The 22733-nt window shown below is 42.0% G+C and overlaps 1 protein-coding gene and 1 pseudogene across 1 annotated transcript in view; both read left to right on the plus strand.

Moving 5' to 3' along the window:
* Positions 1 to 4161: 4161 nt before the first annotated feature.
* LOC109484841 lies at positions 4162 to 14170 on the plus strand (annotated as a pseudogene).
* A 2411-nt stretch (positions 14171 to 16581) lies between these two features.
* The window catches only part of LOC109484778 (trichohyalin-like), a 9400-nt gene continuing 3248 nt past the window's right edge, over positions 16582 to 22733 (plus strand). The window contains exons 1-12 of the mRNA XM_019788143.1: positions 16582 to 16731; positions 17813 to 17860; positions 18016 to 18054; positions 18466 to 18657; positions 19069 to 19131; positions 19375 to 19458; positions 19707 to 19811; positions 19972 to 20055; positions 20219 to 20323; positions 20661 to 20744; positions 20919 to 21023; positions 21163 to 21267. Coding sequence (XP_019643702.1) covers positions 16658 to 16731; positions 17813 to 17860; positions 18016 to 18054; positions 18466 to 18657; positions 19069 to 19131; positions 19375 to 19458; positions 19707 to 19811; positions 19972 to 20055; positions 20219 to 20323; positions 20661 to 20744; positions 20919 to 21023; positions 21163 to 21267 — 1088 coding nt within the window. The 5' untranslated portion in view covers positions 16582 to 16657. The remainder of the gene's footprint in view (positions 16732 to 17812; positions 17861 to 18015; positions 18055 to 18465; positions 18658 to 19068; positions 19132 to 19374; positions 19459 to 19706; positions 19812 to 19971; positions 20056 to 20218; positions 20324 to 20660; positions 20745 to 20918; positions 21024 to 21162; positions 21268 to 22733) is intronic.

Genomic DNA, 22733 nt, shown 5'->3' on the forward strand with positions numbered 1-22733 from the left:
GATGTGACTGTGCAGGGGTCTGAACAGCAAAACGCGTCCTACACCAGACAAAACGCGTCCTGTACAAAACGACGTTTTTTGGTTTACGCCCGACTCAATACGATACTAATCCGTGCCTCTGATTACTGAAACCAACAGAAAAGGCGGCAAATGTTCTTGAAAAATCGAGACAAATTATATGAAATTTCATAACTTCGGCGATGTAATACTTAAACATGCTTTTTATTGTTTGCCTTTTCTGTTGTTTACGCAAAAGCTGTAAGATGTATCGTGTGCATTTATGTATGCAAATGCTGGATAAAAACAACATTATAAATTTACATAGGCATCGTCAATAGTAAGAAACTCATCTTTGTATAAAGTCAGTATTAAGCACGTCTAGTTGTGTTAAATAGGGCACAGAACCTCCAGAGCCAACAACCCTAACCAGGAGACCACCTTGCTCTGAATTTATCAGTTTGGGGTCAGCAAAATCGTGACATGTAGGATTTGGTCCTGAGCAGAGCCGATTACGCCACACGACCCCACTACTTGTACTTTTTTTATTCCAACATGTAATCACCAGACGTGGTGACGACACACTCAAGCTTTTTCAACTTATATATATACATGTAATTTCATCTGTACCAGACGAGTTTCATTTGATTAAATTTCTGCTTCTACTCAAACCCGTTTGATCAACTTTAAAGACCGATGCGGCTCCTGTCCCTTCTTCATTAGCCCAAGAGCTATCTACCATCCAAAATACGTGACCCTAGAGTGATCATGAGACCCCACCTAGATTATATCAAAACCAGAAGCTATGCTGCAGTACCAATGAAAGACGCCAGGGGGCTCCAAATCTAGTAATTTCTAGGTCCCATTAAGACATACCCACCTACAAAGTTGCATGAAAATGCACATAAAGCTTCTTGAGTTATGCTGTTCACAGACGGACAAACGGACAAACGCTACTGAAAACATTACCTTCTTGCTTGGAGAAGGTAACAAGAACAAAAGAAACCACACAGCGCTGTTGTTCTCACAATATTACTTTGATTTCAGAGAGAGCATTTTCATGAAGGCACCACGCTGCTTTCAGCTGTACCAGACGAGTTTGATTTGATTGAATTTCTGCTTCTACTCAAACCCGTTTGATCAACTTTAAAAACCGGTCCGGCTGTTTACTCAACTTCAGTTGTTGTCTATGTAACGTTCTGTCTTGTTTTGACGTTGAATACCTTTTCTAACCTCCTTGGCTTTTCCATTTCGGCATGCAGCTAGTACATGTGATTAGCTACATGTGATTTATAAGATTTAAAAAAAACCCGGACAACTGATTATCATTTAAGAGTGAAAAACATGGAAAGACTGACAAAAAGTTCATATTGATAAATAATCTAAGTCTCGAATTCGACGCTAGCTTTACTGTGACTCTGGACACTAAGAACCAGATCAATGTACACATGCGTTGTTGTCGGCTATTGTTTGCACAATCTGTTTCATTTTCTCTGAACAAATTAAAAACAAAATACACGGAATATATTATGTTACGTTAAGGACGTCGCATTGCCACGATTTATATAAACCAAGTAACCTGCGCGGCGTGTTCTTTGAGATAAAACACTCAGCGTAGACTAGTTAGCAGCAGCAAAAACACAGCAGGGTTTTCATGATGGCATTTGAGGACAGACACAAAGCTAGCACGTTTTTTTTAAAACTACGTTACTTTCAACTTTGGGAGACGAGGTTGATTTGATTGCTTTTTCTCTGAAGCCAACGGTTGTTTACGAAACTTTGTGACCTTTTACATGTATAACTGGTAACGTCATGTGTAATGTCCCTGGAAACTCGAAGCGGCTTCATGCAAATTTGTAGGAATATAGTAATAACTGATAATTGCTCAACAATTGTGCACATGATACAACGTATGGCAACTTGTACAACAATTCTCTCACAGAATGTCCAAAAGCTTTCTCCTGTGAATTGTCGAATAAAAATTAAAAAAAAACGTTGAAGACCCTATCCGCGTCAAGTGACGCATAGGGTGGCGCTCATCTCCGATTTCGATACCACTGGGCCACACAGTAGTGAAATCACTATAGCAGGGGACTAGTCCACTGATACCTAAAAGGGCGCTCTTTGGTACTACAGCCGACCAAAAAGTCCTCTCCTTGGAGCAAATTGTGCACCGGCAAAAAAACGTCCCTGCAGTTCCAACGCAAGCTGCTAGGGACACCAAATTTACGTCACTTCTTTCTTTCATGATTGTAGCATGTTTAGAACAGGAGATACAAAGCCCGGAAGGTCGGCTGCAGTACCAAAAAAAAGTCAAATCAAGTGGCCCGCGTACTTTTTCAAAAGAGTAATGTCTCATGAGTATTTGTACCAAGTTATGGTGCTTGTATCACAATCTGAAAGATTCCTCCAAAATTTGATGTTATCTGCTCCACTACAATCCAAATCATAACGTTACATTTTGAAGGCCGATATGTTTCTATACCACACATTACAGTTTACCCATGGCATAAGCCGGGCTTTAAGCATTTTGTCCGTACTATTTTCTGAATGTGTGACAGGGGCTTAACAGGCGACCACAGTGACAGACGACATTTGTGTTTTTTTAAACCAAACTGAACAGAGATTTTTCGTCCTTCCAGTCTGCACGGATCCTCTTGGGATGGAATCTGGCGCCATACCTGATGACAGCATCACTGCGTCCTCTACCTGGCGTGTTGATCACGCGCCCTACCGTGGTCGGTTAAACGGAGTTGCTGGTGTGGGCGCCTGGGCAGTCGGAACCACTACCATCGGGGAATGGTTACAAGTTGGCATACATTTTTTTTACATTAAACAACCACGATTCTACCTGTTACTTCCGGAATGGGGACGTATTATTTTAGGTGTCGCTAATTTATGTTAGCGCTATATTTGTATGTTTGGGTTCCAAAGTGAGTAGGTGGAGTTTGGGTTTTGAGTTTGATTGACAGGGATATGAGTCCGTAAGAACCGGGTGTACAATGCAATTGCGATCGCCAGGAATGTATGGAAACAATGGTGTGATAGTGCAGTAACTTTTCCTCATACAATCGTATGGGTAATACGACATTCGATGATGTGTTTTTCATTAACACAAACTATATCGTAAACTATATACTTAACTATATTAAAATCCCTGATTTTTTTGTTTGGATTATTGCGCCACACACGATATCAATTTCGCTGTTTCTCTAAGGTTATTCGAATTCCCTTTTCCGAACAATATCCTATGTTAATGACTTTGAATCTGTTGTGTTGTAATAGAATGTGAATGTCAAAGCTTTGCTGCACTAACACTAGCAACAGTTACCTTACTGTATCTGTATAGCCGGTATAACCGCCCTTCAGCGTAACACACCAGCTTCTGTATCTGTATAGCCGGAATAACCGCCTTTCCGCGTAACACACCAGCTTCGCAGGCACGCGGCGCGGCGGCAGATCCCTACACTACACCGATCGATTTTTTACACCTAACGCTTGAACATCTAACTCTAGACATTGTTTAAAGCTATCTAATGACAGTGCCCCTACTGTACTTGGTGACAGCGAGTTCCAGCGATTGTTCTAGGCCCGAAGAATGAGTATTTGAACACCCCAATCCTTGGTTGATAACTCTGGTACTTGAAGGCATGGCTATATGTCTTGTTCTCTTGTGGGCTGGTATTAGGTACTTAGGAGTTGGGACGTCCACCAGTTTATTAGTCATTTTGTACATCATGCATAGTCTGGACAATTTTCTTCCGTCTTACAGTGACACCCACTGTAGGTTACTTTTCATTTCCGTGACACTAGCACCTCTTTCATAGTTGTTCATACAGAATCTTGCAGCTTGAATCTGTACCCTTTCCAGTTTTATCTTAATTCGTCATTTTCAAACACATTAATTCTTATGATGATGGAGAAAATGTCTTCTCTCCGATCGGACCTGTGTTGACGTTGCTAATGTAATGCTATAGAGCTGTTTGAATTATCATTTACAATCTCATAAGTAATGGAATGAAACTGCGTTTGTTTCCATATCTATGTTTTTCTGAGTATAGCCCTGGACGTTCTAAAATTTATATATTATAACGTCATAGATGGACCACGTCTTTTATTATTTGGCAATGAAGGACGTTCTAGAACACTGGGGGCTGTGAGTCGGTGTGGGCGGAGGACGTAGCCAGGTTACCATGTATGAAAGCATGGGGACCATGTACGATGATCCAGACGACATTCTGGACGGGGAGGGGAACAGTGGCGGGGACAGGCCCCAGTCGCCGCCGCTGTCAACACTACGTCGGAGCGGCAGACTCAAAACTAGAGCATCTGATCACGCCAAGGTTTGTACTCTATTAAGCCTCGGTCACAACCCGCCGTACGTGCATCTGCGTGCTGTCTACGTGCAAAAACGTGGGCAAACGTAGGGGATCCGTGCGTGGTGAGTACCGCCTCCGTAAGAATCCTGCGGATTTTGGAGCACGCAGACACGCCGTAGAACTTAAGTGCATGTAAAATTTTTTCTACGTGCGGTCTGCGGATTCACCACCCGTACGTGCGAGTACGGGCGACGCGCGTGCCCCGTACGTGCCGTACGGAAGAAGCACGTGTGAGTACGACCTCCTTACGGTAAAGTTGCAATCGCACAGAGATCGTACGTTGTAATCACGTACAACTCACTTACCACTTGCGCAACGGCCAGGCGTGGCGTGCAGACCACACTCTTACACCTTGCGCAACCGTGCGAGTGACGTGCGTCGACGCCACTCCTTTCCCACGTTTTCATAAAAACGTAGCAGACGTAGCCGCCCAAAAAACCTACGGAGAAAAAGTACGTACGGCGGGTTGTGACCGTAGCTTTACTCCTACATGTAAACATAGAGATGGTCCGAGAGACCTACATGTAGACCCAGTGAGGGAGTTATAAACAATTGATTGTGCAAACTTTTCCCCATCAAATTTGCCACCATTTGAATCGAGATATGTGGTGTTTTTGTGTCTTGTGTGTTTGAGCTGCTTTGTTCATTGGTTCTAAACGACAATAAGGCCACAAGGAGTAATTTTGATGGATGCCATCAGCGCGCGCATTAATTTTAGCTTGATATTGAAAAATAAACAAGAAAGTTTGTTGCCCTCTGCCGAAAATGGGCAAATATGTTTGTTGCTATGCCGGAAGGTGGATGGCAGATAACCATGAAGAGAGTAGACAAGAAAAGGCTCTGAATATGTTTTGTTTCTTACTTTGATGCAGTGATATGTGACGCTGGCTGTGTATATGTGATGTTCCCACCAACTCAAAACCATTTGTACAGTGATTGAGTCAAAAGTTTAAAATGGGATCTTGTTTTTTTCGGCCCGCTGTGGCCTAAGGTAGAGACTACGAATGCTCCATTTCAGTGTCTGTCAGCACTTACAACTGTAGAAATCTGATGGTGGCAATGATGTAGTAGTAGATTCTTTTTCAACTTCCAGGGAGGACCATGGCTTTGTGAATCACTTTTTGGCCGCTGTTCTCCCACACGGTGCTGGAGGATGTGCGGGACAACACGGGGGTGATCGTGCCCGTGTGCCGGCTTCAGGCTAACGCCGCCGCGTACAGACCTCTGCAGGTGAGGCCACGCCTGCATTTGAGTGTGTGTGTGTTGTTGTGTGTATGTATGTATGTGTGTGTGTGTGTGTGTGTGTGTGTGTGTGTGTGTGTGTGTGTGTGTCTGTCTGTCTGTGTGTGTGTGTGTGTGTGTGTGTGTGTGTGTGTGTGTCGTGTGTGTGTGTGTCTGTCTGTCTGTGTGTGTGTCTGTGTGTGTCTGTGTGTGTGTGTGTGAGTGTGTTGTTGTGTGTGTGAATGTGTGTGTGTATTGTGTACGTGTATGTGTATTGTGTGTGTGAATTGTGTGTGTATCTCTATGTGTTTGTGTATCAAATATTTGTTAACAAATACTCCTGCTGTTCCAGAACACGCCGCTAGGGCGCCCAAACTCATGTCACATTTTCCCTAGCCCAAGAGCTACGTACCTAGCATGCAAGCAGGTCCAGATCATGAGAGCTTGCTTGCTTACTGTATCAAAACCGGTTCAGCAGCAGTGCCATCACAAGCCGCTAGAGGCCCCATAATATAATCATTCCCAAGTTTCATCCATCAACCTACCAAATAAGATACTAGGTCACACACACCAACCTGGCCCACAATGTCAGCTTTTCAATTGTTTCTCTTCAGACAAGTGCCATGTTGTTAGTTTCGTATCATGCCATGCTCTGATCTTGAAAGTTCATCTGTGTAGGTAGAAATCATAATGTAGCAAGTTTGACCTGAAATTTCAAACACAACCTATGATCCACTGCTCACGGAGTCACGTGTGTTATCTGCGTGACGTCACAGAAGCGGTGGATTGCTCTTTCTTTCTTTCTTTCTTTCTTTCTTTCTTTCTTTCTTTCTTTCTATTGCTCATTCCTTGACAAAGACTGGAGTTGTACAGTCGAAAATTTGGGTGAGCCCAATTTCTTGTGTTGGAAATTGCAGTTTAAACTTGCTTCATTATGCCATGCTCTCTGTATCTGTATCGGTATAGCCGGTATAACCGCCCTTCGGCGTAACACACCAGCTTCGCAGGCACGCGGCGCGGCGGCAGCTAGCTATATCACACCGAACGACTTGTTACACTCAATCTTTGCACATTTAATTGCAGGAGTTGTTCAAAGCTTTCTAGTGATGATGCCCCTACTGTGACTGGTGGCAACGAGTTCCAGTCTACGATAGTTGGGAAAATACGAGTTTTTGAATATCTAAATTCTTGGTTGATAACTCTGATATTTGAAGGCATGACTGTTTCTTGTTCTTTTCTGGGCTGGTATCAGATACTTAGTGTTTGGTACCTCCACCAGTTTATTAGTCATTTTGTACATCATGCTCTGGATACATTCCTCTGACTTTGCTGCCTGTTTGTTCCTGAGATATTCCATGACCGGCTGGAGCACAGCGTGGTCCGCAGTCTGAGTCACGTGCAGCGGAAAGTCGTCAGCATGGGCGGCGGGGGCGGCACGCTGGTCCGCATGGGCAGGAGAATGGGACTACGGTAGGAGCGCGAACAGTTAAGACTCGGTCACAACCCGCTGTACGAGCTTCTGCGTGCTGTTTACGTGCAAAAACCCCCGTGCTACGTGCTGGCTACGTGCAAAAACTCCTTCCCCACGTTTTCACGTTTGCAGAAAAACGTTTTCAGAAAAAACGTAGCAGATGTGGCCTCCCAAAAAACGTACGGCCAAAAAGCACGTACGGTGGGTTGTGACCGACGTTTTACTTTTCAAATTACTCAGTGGAGGGATTTGGCAAACTGAAAAATATTCTCGTCACAAAATGCTATTTTTTTTCTATATTTCAGTTTAGCATGTGGTGAATTTGGTAATTGCATTCATTACAAACAACAGGGCAACAGGGCTAATAAATATGCTATGTAAGGCCACACCGACTTAATTCTATGGATGACATCCTCTGAAGACCCCCAAACTAGTGCACGCGGGCGAATAAAAATTCCTGCCAAAAATAAAAATGCTCCTAAACCACAGGAATACAAAGCTGGTATTGTGAATTTGCGGCAGTACATAGCGACGTATACGACAAGCCGGCACATGCTGGCTTTTTTTCGGAATTTATGAATCGACACTGTACGTATGTACCGAGTTCCTGAGTCGTGGAGCTTCGGTAGCCTGGGTGTCATCCTCCATTGTTACCACCGGCTCCGTATTGTACCACGGACTATCCAGGCTTAGGGCCAGGCCACAGCGTCGGTGGACGTGATCATTTTTTTTGGAGGACAAGAGAAAATCAATGCGCGCACGAATGTCATCCATAAAATGAAGTCGGTGTGGCATAAAAGAAAAAAAAAACACACACAAGAGAATATTGACTTCATATATCGTCCTGACCTTATGCCAAGTATTAAAGCCGTACTTGAACGTATGCACAGTATTTATTTTTCCATCTTTGACCTTAGGCCACAGCAAGTAAATGTTATGGATGACATCCTTCGCAGACTCCAAAGCTAATGCGAGCGGGCCAAAAAAAAACAACAAAAAAACAAGGCAGGCCGAAAAAAACAAGGTTCTTACATTTTAAAATGTTGACTCAATCATTGTACAAATGGTTTTTATTCAGTGGGAACATCACATATACACAGCCAACGTCACATATCACTGCATCAAAGTAAGAAACAAACATTAGATCAGAGCCTTTTCTTGTCTCTTCTCTTCATAGTTATCTGCCATCCACTTTCCGGAATGGCAACAGACATCTTTGCCCATTTTCGGCATGTTGACCACTGTCAGAAGGCCATAAAATTTCTTGTTTATTTTCTCCAAAATCAGGCGAAAATTAATGAGCGCGCTGATGTCACCCATAAACATTACTTGCTGTGGCCTTAGAGCATACTAAGCTAATGGAATGTCGATTAATTTATAGAGACTTAATTCGCAAAATCATGCCCGAAGGCTAATTGCTTGTACAATCAAGTATAATAGTATTAATACTCATTGCAATACAGTAACAGGAGACAGGTAACAATCTGTCTGGAAAAGCGTCTACTTCTACTACTACGCTAGCTATTATGGGGTTCGACTTCTTCTTTGAAGGCAGTGGATAATGAATAGTCCCACATTCTGCATAATTAGTAGGTTTTGTGATCTTAGTAGAAACGTAGTCTTTTGGTGATCTTCTAAATGACGAAATGATGGAGAGATTGTTGTAACTGTCTGAAATAATCTGTTTCTTTCGGTCTCATAGTGAGGACACTGGCTTACAAAATTTATTTCATTTTACACTGCATTCATTGGACAATATTTACAATTGAATACATGAAAAAGACGGTAGGACGGTGCGTGAAGTTGTTGTGAACCGTTCTGTCTGGTCCATGTAGGCTGGAGGGAATGGACGATACCATCGTGTCTCAGGAGATCTACCTGCGGGAGGAGCACCTCACAGCCACGCCCAGGGACTCCCACATCCAGGTCATCCGCAGGAGAAACATCAGGTGGGGGATAGAGCGCTACGTGAAGCCTTGGTCACAACCCGCCGTGCGTGCTTTTTGTCCGTACGTTTTTGGGGAGGCTATGTCTACTACGTTTTTCCTGAAAACGTAGGGAAGGAGTGGCGTCGACGCACGTCACTCGCACGGTTGTGCAAGGTGTAAGAGTGTGGTCTGCACGCCACGTCTGGCCGTGAGCGGTTGCGTGCATCGTACGTTGCGCAAGTGGTAAGTGAGTTGTACGTGCTTACAACGTACGATCTCTTTGCGATTGCAACTTTACCGTAAGGAGGCCGTACTCACACGTGCTTCTTCCGTACGGCACGTACGGGGCACGCGCGTCGCACGCACTCGCAGACCGCAGGTGAATCCGCAGACCGCACGTAGAAAAAGTTTTACATGCACTTAAAGTTCTACGGCGTGTCTGCGTGCTCCCAAATCCGTAGGATTCCGTACGGAGGCGGTACTCACCACGCACGGATGCCGTACGTTTGCCCACGTTTTTGCACGTAGACAGCACGCAGAAGCACGTACGGCGGGTTGTGACCGAAGCTTGAGACAGCTAGATAAAGACATTGACTAACATGTGCGTGTATATGTGTATATGTCCCTGTGTGTCTGTTTATTTGTGTGCTTGTGTGTGCATCTATGTGTGGATATGTCTCTGTATAATTGTGTGTGTGTCTCTCTGTGTGTTCCTGTGAGTGGGCTTACGTGTTTGCGTATGTGTATATGTGTATATGCGTTAGCATATGTGTATGTGTCCCTGTGTGTGTGTGTGTGCTTGTGTGTGCCTGTTTATTTGTGTGCTTTTGTGTGCGTCTATGTGTGGATATATCTCTGTATGTTTGTTTGTGTGTGTGTGTGCGTCTATGTGTGTATATGCCTCTCTATGTTTGTTTGTGTGTTTGTGTGTGTGTGTGTGTGTGTGTGTGTGTGTGTGTGTGTCTTATGTGTGTGCGTCTACATGTGTATATATGTCCCTGTCACGGTGTGTGTCTCTCTGTCTGTGTGTGCCTGTGTATGTTTGTTTGTGTGCGTCTAACGTTACATGTGTTTATCTCACTCTCTGTTCTCTAGCCGCTTGTACTGCACGGACCAGCTCTTGTTTTGAAATATTTGAGGGACGATAACTAAAGAACCGGTCAATGTGTAGTTGTGATATTTGTATTGAGATTACTTAGATAATGCTTGACATAATTAAATAACAATTATGTAAATCAGGACCTTATTTGAATATTTGATAATGAAATTCTGTACATATGCTGTGCTCCTTTTGAACCTCCTTGGTGTAACTGAGAATGAAAGGAACAACGGCAGATATTAATCATGTAAATAAAAACCTAATCTGCATAACTGATGAAAATGCTACAATTTTATTGTTGTAACCGCCTGGAATCTATTACGTACACAATTTAGAGACCAGCACAAAATGACTACTTTCCTTCAGATTTAGAAGTATCGTCTATGTTGCTAGCTCATCGACTTTCTTTTCTTCATGACATTGTAGATCAGATGCTGACAGCCCGCCTGCAGCTGCCAAGATTAAGATAATCTTTGACGTGGTCGGAGTGACCAAACTGACCACACCTCCACGTGACCTACAGGGTGTCCGAGTGGACTGTGTCCAAGATGTTGGTGCCCACAGGTATAAGTGTAAGTTAGAGGGGATGGACTGTGTCCAGGATATAAGTGTAAGTTAGAGGGGGTGGACTGTGTCCCGGATATAAGTGTAAGTTAGAGGGGGTGGACTGTGTCCAGGATATAAGTGTAAGTTAGAGGGGATGGACTGTGTCCAGGATATAAGTGTAAGTTAGAGGGGGTGGACTGTGTCCCGGATATAAGTGTAAGTTAGAGGGGGTGGACTGTGTCCAGGATATAAGTGTAAGTTAGAGGGGGTGGACTGTGTCCAGGATATAAGTGTAAGTTAGAGGGGGTGGACTGTGTCCAGGATGTTTGTTGGTGCCCACAGGTATAAGTGTAAGTTAGAAGGGGTGGACTGTGTCCAGGATGTTTGTTGGTGCCCACAGGTATGAGTGTAAGTTAGAGGGGGTGGACTGTGTCCAGGATGTTTGTTGGTGCCCACAGGTATGAGTGTAAGTTAGAGGGAGTGGACTGTGTCCAGGATGTTTGTTGGTGCCCACAGGTATGAGTGTAAGTTAGAGGGAGTGGACTGTGTCCAGGATGTTTGTTGGTGCCCACAGGTATAAGTGTAAGTTAAAGAGGTGGACTGTGTCCAGGATGTTGATGCCCAAAGGTATAAAACTATGTATGGGGAGTGCCCAATGGGATGGGCTATGAAAATATGTCCCCTGTACGACCCTGTACATAAGTTAGGAAATATGTCTAAAGATGTAAACGCTGTTTATTAATATGAAATTGAAACGAGATTGACCTTTTGATATCGTCCTAATTTCTTTAAGGTCTTTCAACTATATCTACGAGACATTGCTGGCAGATTACGTCAAATGTAAGACAGTGAGTGAGGGAACTGGTGTTACCGAGACACAGACCAGAGTAGGTGTTGTCAGGAACTGTCCAATCGCGTACAGGCAAGTATATAGTACTAAACTCCGGGATAGGGCGACATGCGAGTGATTCTAGTTGCTCTTTTATTCAATTTTGTAAAAAAAAAGCGTTAAGTGTCCATTTCAGTCCCAAGTCCAATGCTTGCCATGTGCTCTGGCATCGTCAAAGTTAGGGCGCAAGTGTTCGACACTGGGTAGCACCTACAGCCTGCGGGGCATACCTTGAACTGCAGCATCGGCTGCAGCTGCCACCCAGTCACTGGCTCAGCTTCCTGGGCAGTCACGTACGTTAAGAAGTGTTTGAGCGAGACACGGCCATCACCCTCTTCCACGCATTCCAGCCAGGTCGTTAGCCTCTGGTAGACATCCTTTTGTCTGTCTTTCCTGTTGCTGCCATCCTCTGCCCAGTGGACACTCAGTGCTCTCACTACGTCGTCAGAAGTGATTGGAGTAGTAGACTTGAGCAGGAGTGACCCGGCCAGGTGGGGCTCAGACTCCAAAACACTGAGCAGGCCAAACAGTTTCAAGCCCTCTCGCAGCTGCTCGATGGCTGACTTTCTGGAGATTACAATGTCCTGAAGACACAGTACCCTCCTTATAACAACTGTTTCTTCAACCGACGTACTGGCTGCCGTCTTTCTCCAGCCCGCCACGGACAGCATCGACATGCCGATGTCGCTCTGGAGCAGGCTGGGCAGTGTCTCTTGGTTGCTTTTTCAAGCTTTTCCACAAAGTCGGCTGTTCCTTTATCCACTGGCTTGAAAGCAGACATGTCTGGCAGCTTCTGGTCACAGACCACTGACACTACAGCAGGGTGTAGGCAAGTGGGGGATGGTCCAAAGTGAACAATGGACATGGCGAGGGCTTTCCCCACTGTCACAAACTCTTCGTTGTAGAGCGCGATGGGGGAACTTACTGGAAGAAAGCCCTGCGCAGTGAGTTCAAAAGGGCCACTTGACTTGAGGAAAAGATGCCATCAAGTGTCAATCTAAACATTTCATTTTTGGGGCCACCCTGGCCAATGCTCTCCTCCTCTCCAATGAACTTGACCTCTATGGCCCTGAACGGGTCAAAGGTTTTGCGGGCAATCTTTTCTTTTAGTGAAGGCCAAACCTTATCTCGACGCACATTGTACAGTTTTGTCTGCGTTTTTTAAATGCTTTTTTCATGTAGTTCATTCACGAGTTTTTTGAGGTGGTTCTTCTTCCCCCATGGTTCCATGCTTGAGGTTTCAGCAGCTCCTGATGCATCATCAGCCAGTTCTCGTGATGTGCTGTAGTCGGCTTCATCTGTATCACTGTTGGCATACTCTGATGCCTCGTTGTCATAGACAAGCTGTAACATCTTTGCATATTCAGAGTCATGTGTGGTGTCTGGAACCCTGGATTCAGAGTCATGTGTGGTGTCTGGAAGCCTGGATTCAGAGTCATGGGTGGTGTCTGGAACCCTTTGTGCCCCTGCCATCCGATCTTCATTTGGGTCCTCAGGGCCTCCCAAATCTTCCATAGGCACTGCCTCTAAACTTTCCTACTTTGGTTTTTTGTTTACAGTATTTCAGCAGTTTAGTGGGTGTAATGAGAGATGTGAGTGGTTAGGTCTTGTGGTCTAGGATGGATACCATGGAAAAGAAGGTCAAAGTTGAGGTTTTGTTACTATCATCAGCTGTGGCGGGAATTTGACCTGGTCGACCCCCTGTTTTCTTTCTGTATTTGGGGATCAGACCCTTGTTGCTACCTGGTGCAGAAAAATATTTTCAGATTGAAGTATGGGCAAGTTCATTCATGAGGACTTCTAACAGTGTATTTAAGCATGTGTTCCTATGGCCAGATCTAATAGTACTGGCTGCCCTCTACGTCATTGTAGAAACTTTCGTCTTTCTGTCCGGCAGGTTTGCCAAGATCAAGGTCAACAGGGACGGTGTGGTCACCGCGGTGGACCTTAACGTGACGTCACGTGATCTCAGAAACCTGGTCGTCCCCAAACTCAGCATGTCAGACGTGGTGTCCATCACCGGAAACTGGACCCACTGACCGGACGTCACGTGACATGTGTCAGACCGGCTGCCCCCCCTGCAGTAATGGATTGTTCTAAAACAAAGCTGTTACAATTACAAATACTACATACGAATTTGCAACGTGTTTTTTAAAGGCAGATCAGATGTTACCCAACAGTTCTTTAACAAAGATATTTTTAAATGAAATTTTTTTCCATGCTGTCTTTTCTTTCTCCATATAACGTATTAATTGTCCGTCATATTTGTCTAAGCACCTGTACCGATGAAAGTGAAATATGTGCAACTGTAAGGGAAATCAAGGCGAAAGGAATAATTGAACATTAAATCTGAGTTCTGCTTTTGCTCTATAACATTCTAAATACCATCCAAAGTGGAGATCACTGGATCCATCAAAAGAAAGGAACAATTTTCCTATATTACATCTAGTACAGCTTCCATCGGACGTAGTATGCTGCCTCCTTCCGTTGTTCTTTGTTTCACGAGGCGAGTTCTGTTATTGTCAGACCAAAGTTTCCAGTGACGTCTAGTTTAATAAATGATGTTTTTGACTGTAGAACAGTAACTAGCTGTGGATGTAACTGTGCAATACAGAATACAGTATCGCAAACCCTTGAAAAGAGAGAATGCGTCTTCTGCCTGGTGTCAATGTAACATACAGCAAAGAGACATATTTTCAAGAACTTGTCCTAATTCTCGAATCCTGTTAAAGCAGCGACCTCAAGATGGTTGTGTGAGTTGTTGTGTATGTCGCATGGCTCCCACGCTATCAAACAAACATGTGTTAATTGTTTCTATGGACATCCAAGTACGTAAGAGCATCAAATCCTGCGAGCGAAGCCTTGTATGTTCAGTGATGTTTTTACCTTGGCCAGGGCAATATTTCCGGTTGCATGGTGAGTGTGTCTATGTGTCGTTCCTTCCGTCTGTCTTCCCGTCCGTTTCTGTGAACATAATAATTTAGGGATGCCTAGGTGGATTGTCCTGGGTTTTGGTATTAAAATCCACCCGAAGCGAAAGACAAGTCCAATTATGGGACACCCCTAGCGTCTCGGTATCGTACTGCAGTGGAACTTCTGAATGTTGAACATTTTGATCTGAATGAAGGTACGATATCCAAACTAGTGTGGTGTATATAACTAGTAGATTAGTAGATATCAATTTGTGCAAACGTACGTTTTTAGCTTTGACCATTATGCACATGAAAATCATGTTACCAAAGTGCTATATTATAACTTTAAAGATAATTACATTTGGGGCAATAAAATGTGATGACGTCATCCATATAGTCCATAAAACCATATTCATAACCCTTCTGTACACATGTATCAATATTCAGTACAACTACAGTTCTTTCTAAATTTCTTTGTGAGAAAACGATGGAAACTTTAAATGCCAAATTAGCCAGGGAGGACACCTTAAGTCAAAAGGTAATTTTAACCGGCCGAGCGAAGTGTTCTCAAGATTGGGCGCGATTTGTACGACGCCATTCGGCAGATAGGTGGCCAGGAATATTTACCAGAGCATAGGCTATATGAGGTTGTGTATCGCTGCCGTACAGGGTATTTAGACACGACTTCCGAGTGACTACGCACCGGGGCTGAGCGATATCCGCCATTGGGTACGGCGAAAAAGTATAGGGTACGGCACGAATTACCGGGTACGGCTTGAAATTTTTGCGGGTACGGCACGAATTTCTGGGTACGGCCAGAATTTTTGAGCGGGTACGGCTTAAATTTCCGGGTACGGCTTGAAAGAAGTTTGATGGCGGTGCTATCTCGGCGTATTGAGGGATTGACAGGACAAACTTGACAAAACTCCACAGCTTACAGTGGCCCGAAAACCAGGCGCCGCGATTTCATCTCACCCACGGAAAGCCGCCACTGCAGCTGATGAACACATGACTGTCCTGAGCTGGCTAGATGGCCAGTTGGAACTGCTTCTTCGCAGAGGGAAACATATGATACAAGTCTTTGAGGTATGATTAACTTATAGCGATTCCATTCGACAGCAACCTTCCGTTCGGCGCGGCAGGTAATCTGAGTTGGAAATGTCAGATAAACAATGTAAGAATTGGTGTATTTGGGGTGAAAATAATGCAAGTACCGAAGTAACGGGTTCATTTCTCAGCACTCGGTATACAGAGGTGAGGCGGCTTCCGTCCTAGATCTCCAGTGCCGAAGGTACGTCAACACTTGGTGTCCAGTGTCGGCGGCGTCAGCACTGGAAACTCGGAGTCGGCAAATCAACCCTTGTCTTTAAAAAGGGTATCGAGATGCTGCCACTCATATTTTCGAGATCATACCGCCTGGGTAACAAAGTTTAATCGGGACAACAAGGTTATCGGCAGGACAGGACTGCAAGGCCTCTTTTCTTACATTTTCACAGACAAAGACTTGGCCTAAGATACTGTTTCTGTACGCCGCGCAGCCGACGTAAGCACCAGAAGCCCAGTGCCGAAATGGTTTAACTCGGCTCGATGGTTATTTTGCTCCAACTATTCAAAGACACAGAATTTCAGAAAATAATTTAGAAATGTATCTTTTGAACAAGTTTAATAAACATCTTTTTCAACCATATCTTGCTAAAGCGCTGGTTGTGGGTGTGGCCGAAATGCTGCCCGCCTATTGGTCCCCGCTAGGCTGGCTTGGATGGGAAATTGAGGTTCGGGGGGGGGGGGGGGTGTCATTGGCGACCAGGCCTGGTGGCGACCAGATGCAGTATTCCTAGATTGGTGACAGTTTGACAGATACCCGAGCTATAATGATAAGGCAGTATATTGTAAAGCGATTCTCTGTCACCAGAAATGCTACATTTCGTGGTAATGCTGAATCACAGCTTCGACTCTTTTTAATGGGAGGAATGGTAACGGTCGTCAAACATGCAAATTCTATTCTATTGGCCAATGGAAAAATATTTACAGCTTATAGTATTGCTTAACGTGTTTCTCAAGACCAAAAAAATGAAATATAATGATTTCTTTGTGTAGTTGTGAAATAATGCGTGCAAAACTTGGATTGTTTTGAAAATAGTGGTAGACAAGCCGCGGTCATTCCTCCCACGCGTTCGAATATGACACACAATCATACCGTTGCCAAGGTGACCACATGACAACAAAGTCATCTCGATCTCAGCTGCCTTACAGCACAGGTCACGATAACGCCATGGCGTCCTTTCAAAGGTGATTACTGGTCTTTTGTTGTGTTCAACTTTCCGGAGAAACAACTGAGTTGTGTTTGTAGTCACAATCAACAAAGTGTCAGTGGTGTGATTTAGCCTTTTCTAACTGTTATAGGCGGTAAAAAAAGTGATTTTAACGGGCGTTTCTATCGGCAAACTTAGACCTGTTCTAAAGTCGCACAGTCATTTTTTTACGTATCTACGGTCCTTTCAAAGGTGATTACTGGTCTTTTGTTGTGTTGAACTTTCCGGAGAAACAACTGAGTTGTGTTTGTAGTCACAATCAAAGTTCATGTGGTGTAATTTGGCCTGTTGAAATTGTTACGAATTGAAAATTGTGACTTTTAGTGGACGTTTCTATCAACGAACTTGAAAGATTGTTTTAAAAGTTTACAAATACGTGTTTACGTATGTACAGAAGAAATCCAGTTGTTGTATTGTCAGAACGGTACACCAGAAATATTTCATATGTTTCTGACTTGTGCTAAAAACCACATCTGAAGTGTACAACAGTTTTGTTGGAGCATTTTGGAATCTTCTTGGTACAAATTATCAGCGTTATTCCCATTCACCGCTCCATGTACAATGTTTGGGAACATTGTGTACGCAAACTTGTTTGTGGGTGCTGTGTTTGTTTACTTGAACTTTTATGATACAAACCTTGACTTCCTTATCATGTATATGCTTCCATAAGTGACATTTTCATGTCATTTCTTTGATTGGTTAGAAAAATCTGCAGGCCTTGCGCATAGTATTTGTTTACAACATGGCAACTCTTCAGTACGATACGCTGAACGTCCGTACGATTTACTAGATTTCTGGTACAAAACAAGCGTCATTCTTTTTGGACCTAAGTGCTTAAGATTATGATTACGATTCAAGTGTTTACTATATTTTAACATGTGTTTTGAAAGGTACCTATTGTGTGAAATATTGGTCGCAAATTTGAAAAGAAACTGAAAAAGAAGTCCCGCGTCAAAGAGAGGAGGGGGGGGGGTGCTAGATTGCTGAACCAGCATCGCGATTGTCGTTATGCCTATGAAAATCTTATTAAATCAGCATATTTTGTTTTACATTTGCAGCGACTTTGAAGACTACAGCGATGGAGAAGAGGCCACGAACCGGGGAAGGTGAGAAGTAAAATATGACATGGAATTTTGATTTAGTATTGCTGTAGGGAATGTGACTGTGTGGAAAGGGAGGAGGTAACTTTTGTTGAATAAGAATTATTTTGTAGGGATCACATTTATCCTACACTTGTCTTACAACTATTCCTTTCTCATAGACTGTCTACAGTCAAAGAGGAGGTGGACGAAGAGTTGAGGTAATGTTTATAAACATTCTTGTTCTTCAACTGGCTTTCAATGAAGCATATAGGGGTAAACATTTATCTCACTATTTATAGTTTCCTGAAACTACCTAGTAGCAAATGTTCTCTGAAATTTGGATTGAGTGGATTTTCTTGTTTTCTGTATAATTGTATATATATGTTGTATGTCTATGTATATTAAAGTTATATATAGAATATATAGAATAATATAGAAAGGAGAATGTATGGAGTATGCTGTAACATATTATCCTCAAGTATACATTTTGCAATCACAAAAGACAAAACAATTTCTGAGTAGTTGAAATAATATTTGACATGTTTCAAATTTGCTTTATTTTCCTTGGTTCTACAATGCTTTCCATTGAGATAAAAGAATGTGAATTTTGCTCTGATTATATGTTCCAGTGATTGGGAGTGGGACAGTGAGGATGAGGATGATGATTTTGAGGATGAGAAAGAGAAGAAGGGAGATGAGAAGATGAAGGTGAGAGAGGAGAAGACAGAGGAGGAAGACAAAGAGAAGAGGAAGAGAGAGGAGGGAGAGAAAGATAACAACCTGTCACCTCCATCTGGATATTCACGACTGAATGAAGATAGGTAAAGCTGGTACTTTATTTAAAGTTTGAACCAGTGATGATTTTTTTTCTTTATTCACATACTTCAATCACATTTAGGTGTGTAGATGATGATCCCAAAAACAACAAAACATGATTATTTTAGTGATATTAATGTTAAAGAATTTGTTATATAATTAAACAAGCCCTGAATGATTTCTGTCATTATTTTGTTTTATGTAATTTGTTTACCTTTTCAATCTATCTTTTAATAACCGTGCGAATAAAATGAATAAAAAAATACCATTCATGGCATCTGTCGTTATAACAAAAATACCGCATCCATGTATAAAATATTTGCTGTGCATCTTAAATTGTGAAAGCAGCATCAACTTTTCTGATCATGTCTCTACTTTGTTCGTAACCGTTTTTAAATTGAAATTTTCACCTCTAGGTTACATGCTGCCCTGAGGCGTGAAATCCAAGAGCTCAAGGCAAAGCTTGAGGAGAGTAACCGGTAAGGAAAGATCGGTTTAGATAAAGGAATGTAGTTAATTTGGTGTCTGCAATATCCCCTTATAACACCTTGGTTACCCTAATACATGTGCATGCTCAGTGTATGTTTTCCTGACAGTCTGTAAAATGGCATATCTATAGCTATAGCTCATTTCAAATGAAATTTCTGACGGAAACATTACTATTCTATAGACATAACATTCCCTACACTGTTGGTCACACTTGTGTCTTTTGCACTTTTTAGAACAATCCAGGAGTTAGAAGAGGAAATATTGGGGGAAAAGTCCTTTCACAAGGGCATGTTCTCCATGAACCAAAAACTGATGAGGTAAGTCAACATCCAGAAACAAGTCAAGACCAAAAAAAATGCCCATAACATTTCAATGCAAACAATGTATGCACTGTTAATGGAGTAAACTTTCCATATTTGACTTAAACCTTTACATATATTTGAACCTTTAAACCTTAAACCTTTACATATATTTGACCTATACCACTACATGGTTTTCTAACAAGTTATACAATATTATCTGCTATTCTTCCTAACTATTCCTAATTTTTTCTTGATTGTTGCAGTGATCTGGAAGAGTTGAGAGAGGAAGCAGAAGAGTTGAGGAAAGGGAAAGATGATATAGAAGCCGAAGTTGAATACGAACAAGAGAAGAATATAAAGATGCAAGAGTAAGCATCCCCCGAGAGTGCCTAGTTTAATTTTCAGCTATAGAAACAATGGACTGCCCATTTCACATTTAATTTTCTTTGAAACATTAAATCAATAATTCTATAGCCATGTTTTTTTTTAAAAAGACTTTTGGTCACATTTGTGTGTTTCATGTTTTAGCCTCCTTCAGGAGTTGGAAGACGAAATAAAGGGTGAAAAAGCCTATCACAGGACCATGCGGGTCATTAACGAGAAACTGAACAGGTAAGTCGTCACTAGAAATGAGTCAACACAAGAAAAAAATTGCCCTTACTTGCCCTCATTGTATTATACTTGACTTAACGTAGGACGCCAATAAGTCCTGCAATGATATTCAGTTGTTCTTGACGGATATTTCGTTTTTAATAAAATGTCTTGATCTTTGCAGAGAGGTGGAAGAGTTGCGGGAGGAAGCAGGAAAGTTGAAGAAAGGAAAAGATGATATTGAGGCCGAAGTTGAATACGAACAGGAGAAAAATATAAAGCTGCAAAAGTAAGAGTCCCTTGATAATACCTAGTTAAAATTTCAGAAAAAAACAGCCAATATATAAGGCATATGCATGCTCAGAGTACACAAAGGCATGTATCTAATTGCAGAAACAGTAGACTGCTCATTTTTAATATAATTTTTGACCTTAAAAATTACATCAATGATTCTGTGTAATTATTATTCTAAATTAATGTGATTGGTCTATGTGTATTTGTATGTTTGTATTATTCCTTTCTTTTATATTGGCCTTTGGCCTAAAGCAAAGAATAAAATGAAATAAAAATAAAAAATCTAAAGCCATTTTAGAATTTTTGTCACACTTGTGTCTTTTATGTTATAGCCTAGTGCATGAGTTAGAGGAGGAAATACTGGGTGAAAAAGCCTATCACAAGAGCATGGGGTCTATTATCGAGAAACTCAGCAAGTAAGTTAAAACTAGAAATGAGATATGGAAATTAATGATTAATGATTGCCCAATCATTCATAATGAAAGATTTCATATTTTACTGTCAATACTACATACGACGTTAACAAGACATAAAATAATATATCAGTTGTTGTTCACAGCGAGGGTCCTCTGTTTTCTTTGTTGTTGCAGTGATCGAGAAGAGTTGAAGGAGGAGGCAGAAGAGTTTGAGAAAGTGAAGAATACTCTTGAAGCAGGCATTAAACACGAACAAGAAAAAAATGCCAACCTGCAAAGGTAAGCATCCTCTTACGATAACTAAGTTTGATTTACACTACAAAGAAATTAAAAATAATTTCTCAACAACATAACTCATTTGCTATTCTATGTACTAATCCTATGCCGTAAGAATCCATCTTCTTTTCCCCACTTGTAGGGAGCTGGAAGGGACAAAGAATGCTTCAGAGGAATTTGCAAAAGTGAAGGAATCTCTCGAGGCCAAGGTCCAACATGAACAAAATGAGACTGCACGGCTGAAAAGGTGTGTGTTTCCTCGTAAAATATAGATTGATGCTAAACTATTTGATCTAAGTTTCATACCATGTGTCAGGGTTATCCAACTTTCCAGACAATTCATGAAGACATTTAATCTTAGACTATTAGGTTTTTGCCAGTAATCTCAAACTATTTCACTTGTAGGGAGCTGGAAGAGACCAAGTTCTCTGTGAAGGATTCCCTCCAGGCCACTGTTCAACATGAACAAGAAGAAAGTGCAAGACTGAAAACGTATGCAATTTATGTGATTTATTTGATAATGGTCTTTTATTGGATTTCTTTATTTGTTTGTATTGGGATGTTCACGTATATTAATGTAACTACATTTTCAAGTTGTTCTTTTTTTCTTGTTATAGGGAGCTCGAAAAGGCAAAGAAGGCATCACAGAGTTTTACAGAAATGAAGGAGCTATTCCAGGCCACAATTGAACATGAACAAGATGAAAATGCAGAACTGAAAGAGTACGTTTTAACGAAATATATAGATTGGTCGATTGTAAATGTAACTATTGAATGTAAGGCATATGCCTGGCATTAAGGAAACATCCATTACATGTTCTTTGAATCATGTTGGTATTACTCTGTTTACTCAGATCTTTGTTTGTGAATAGGTTGTCAGTATTTTTAGTCCTATTGCCGGTCTACATGAGTAAAAGTGCTAATTTTTATGTGCTAGCTGAATATATATCACTAAGTCTATTGAATCGATTTGCTTGTTGCAGGAAGCTGGAAAAGGCAGAAAATACAGCAAAAGAATTGGCAAAGGGAAAGGAGTCTCTTCAGGCTGAAGTGCAACACGAACAAGCTGAAAATGCGAGGCTGAAAGAGTATGTAGTCCGTTACAGGATCTACATCAATTTTCAGAATATCTCATTCGATAAAAGACGCGTGCAAACTCATTAAATCATAGAGGCAATGGACTGCTCATTCGAACCATTACTTTTGGCATTTGAGAAGCTATGTAGATACAATTATGACTTGCAAAATCTGATAATGTTCGCTTATTTTAGGGTGCTGGAAGAGACACAGAATGCATCAAAAGAATTCGCGAAAATCAAGGAATCTCTTCAAGACTCAGTTGAGCGTGAACAACAGGAAACTGCAAGGCTGGAAAGGTATGTATTCCTTGCTCTTACCTTTGTTAATATATGGGATTTTTAATGCTACGTATGCATTTATTTATAAGCGTCACCATGGTAATGGAGCACTTTTATTCTAATTTACTAATAAGACTTTACTGCTTGTTATAGGGAGCTAGAAGAGAAAAAGAAGGCAACAGAGGCATTTGCAAAAGTTAAGGAGTCTCTGCAAGCCACAGTTCAACGTGAACAAGAGGAAAATGCCAAACTTAAAATGTATGCATTTATTGCTTGCTTTGCGAACCTTTGATTAAAGCTACCTAGCATGTAGTATGAACTTGATTTCTAATACTAGTTAAAACAGCCTTTGCTAT

This window comes from Branchiostoma belcheri, unplaced genomic scaffold (assembly GCF_001625305.1).
Source record: "Branchiostoma belcheri isolate BF01 breed outbred unplaced genomic scaffold, Haploidv18h27 scaffold70, whole genome shotgun sequence".
Classification (NCBI taxonomy): Eukaryota; Metazoa; Chordata; class Leptocardii; order Amphioxiformes; family Branchiostomatidae; genus Branchiostoma; species Branchiostoma belcheri.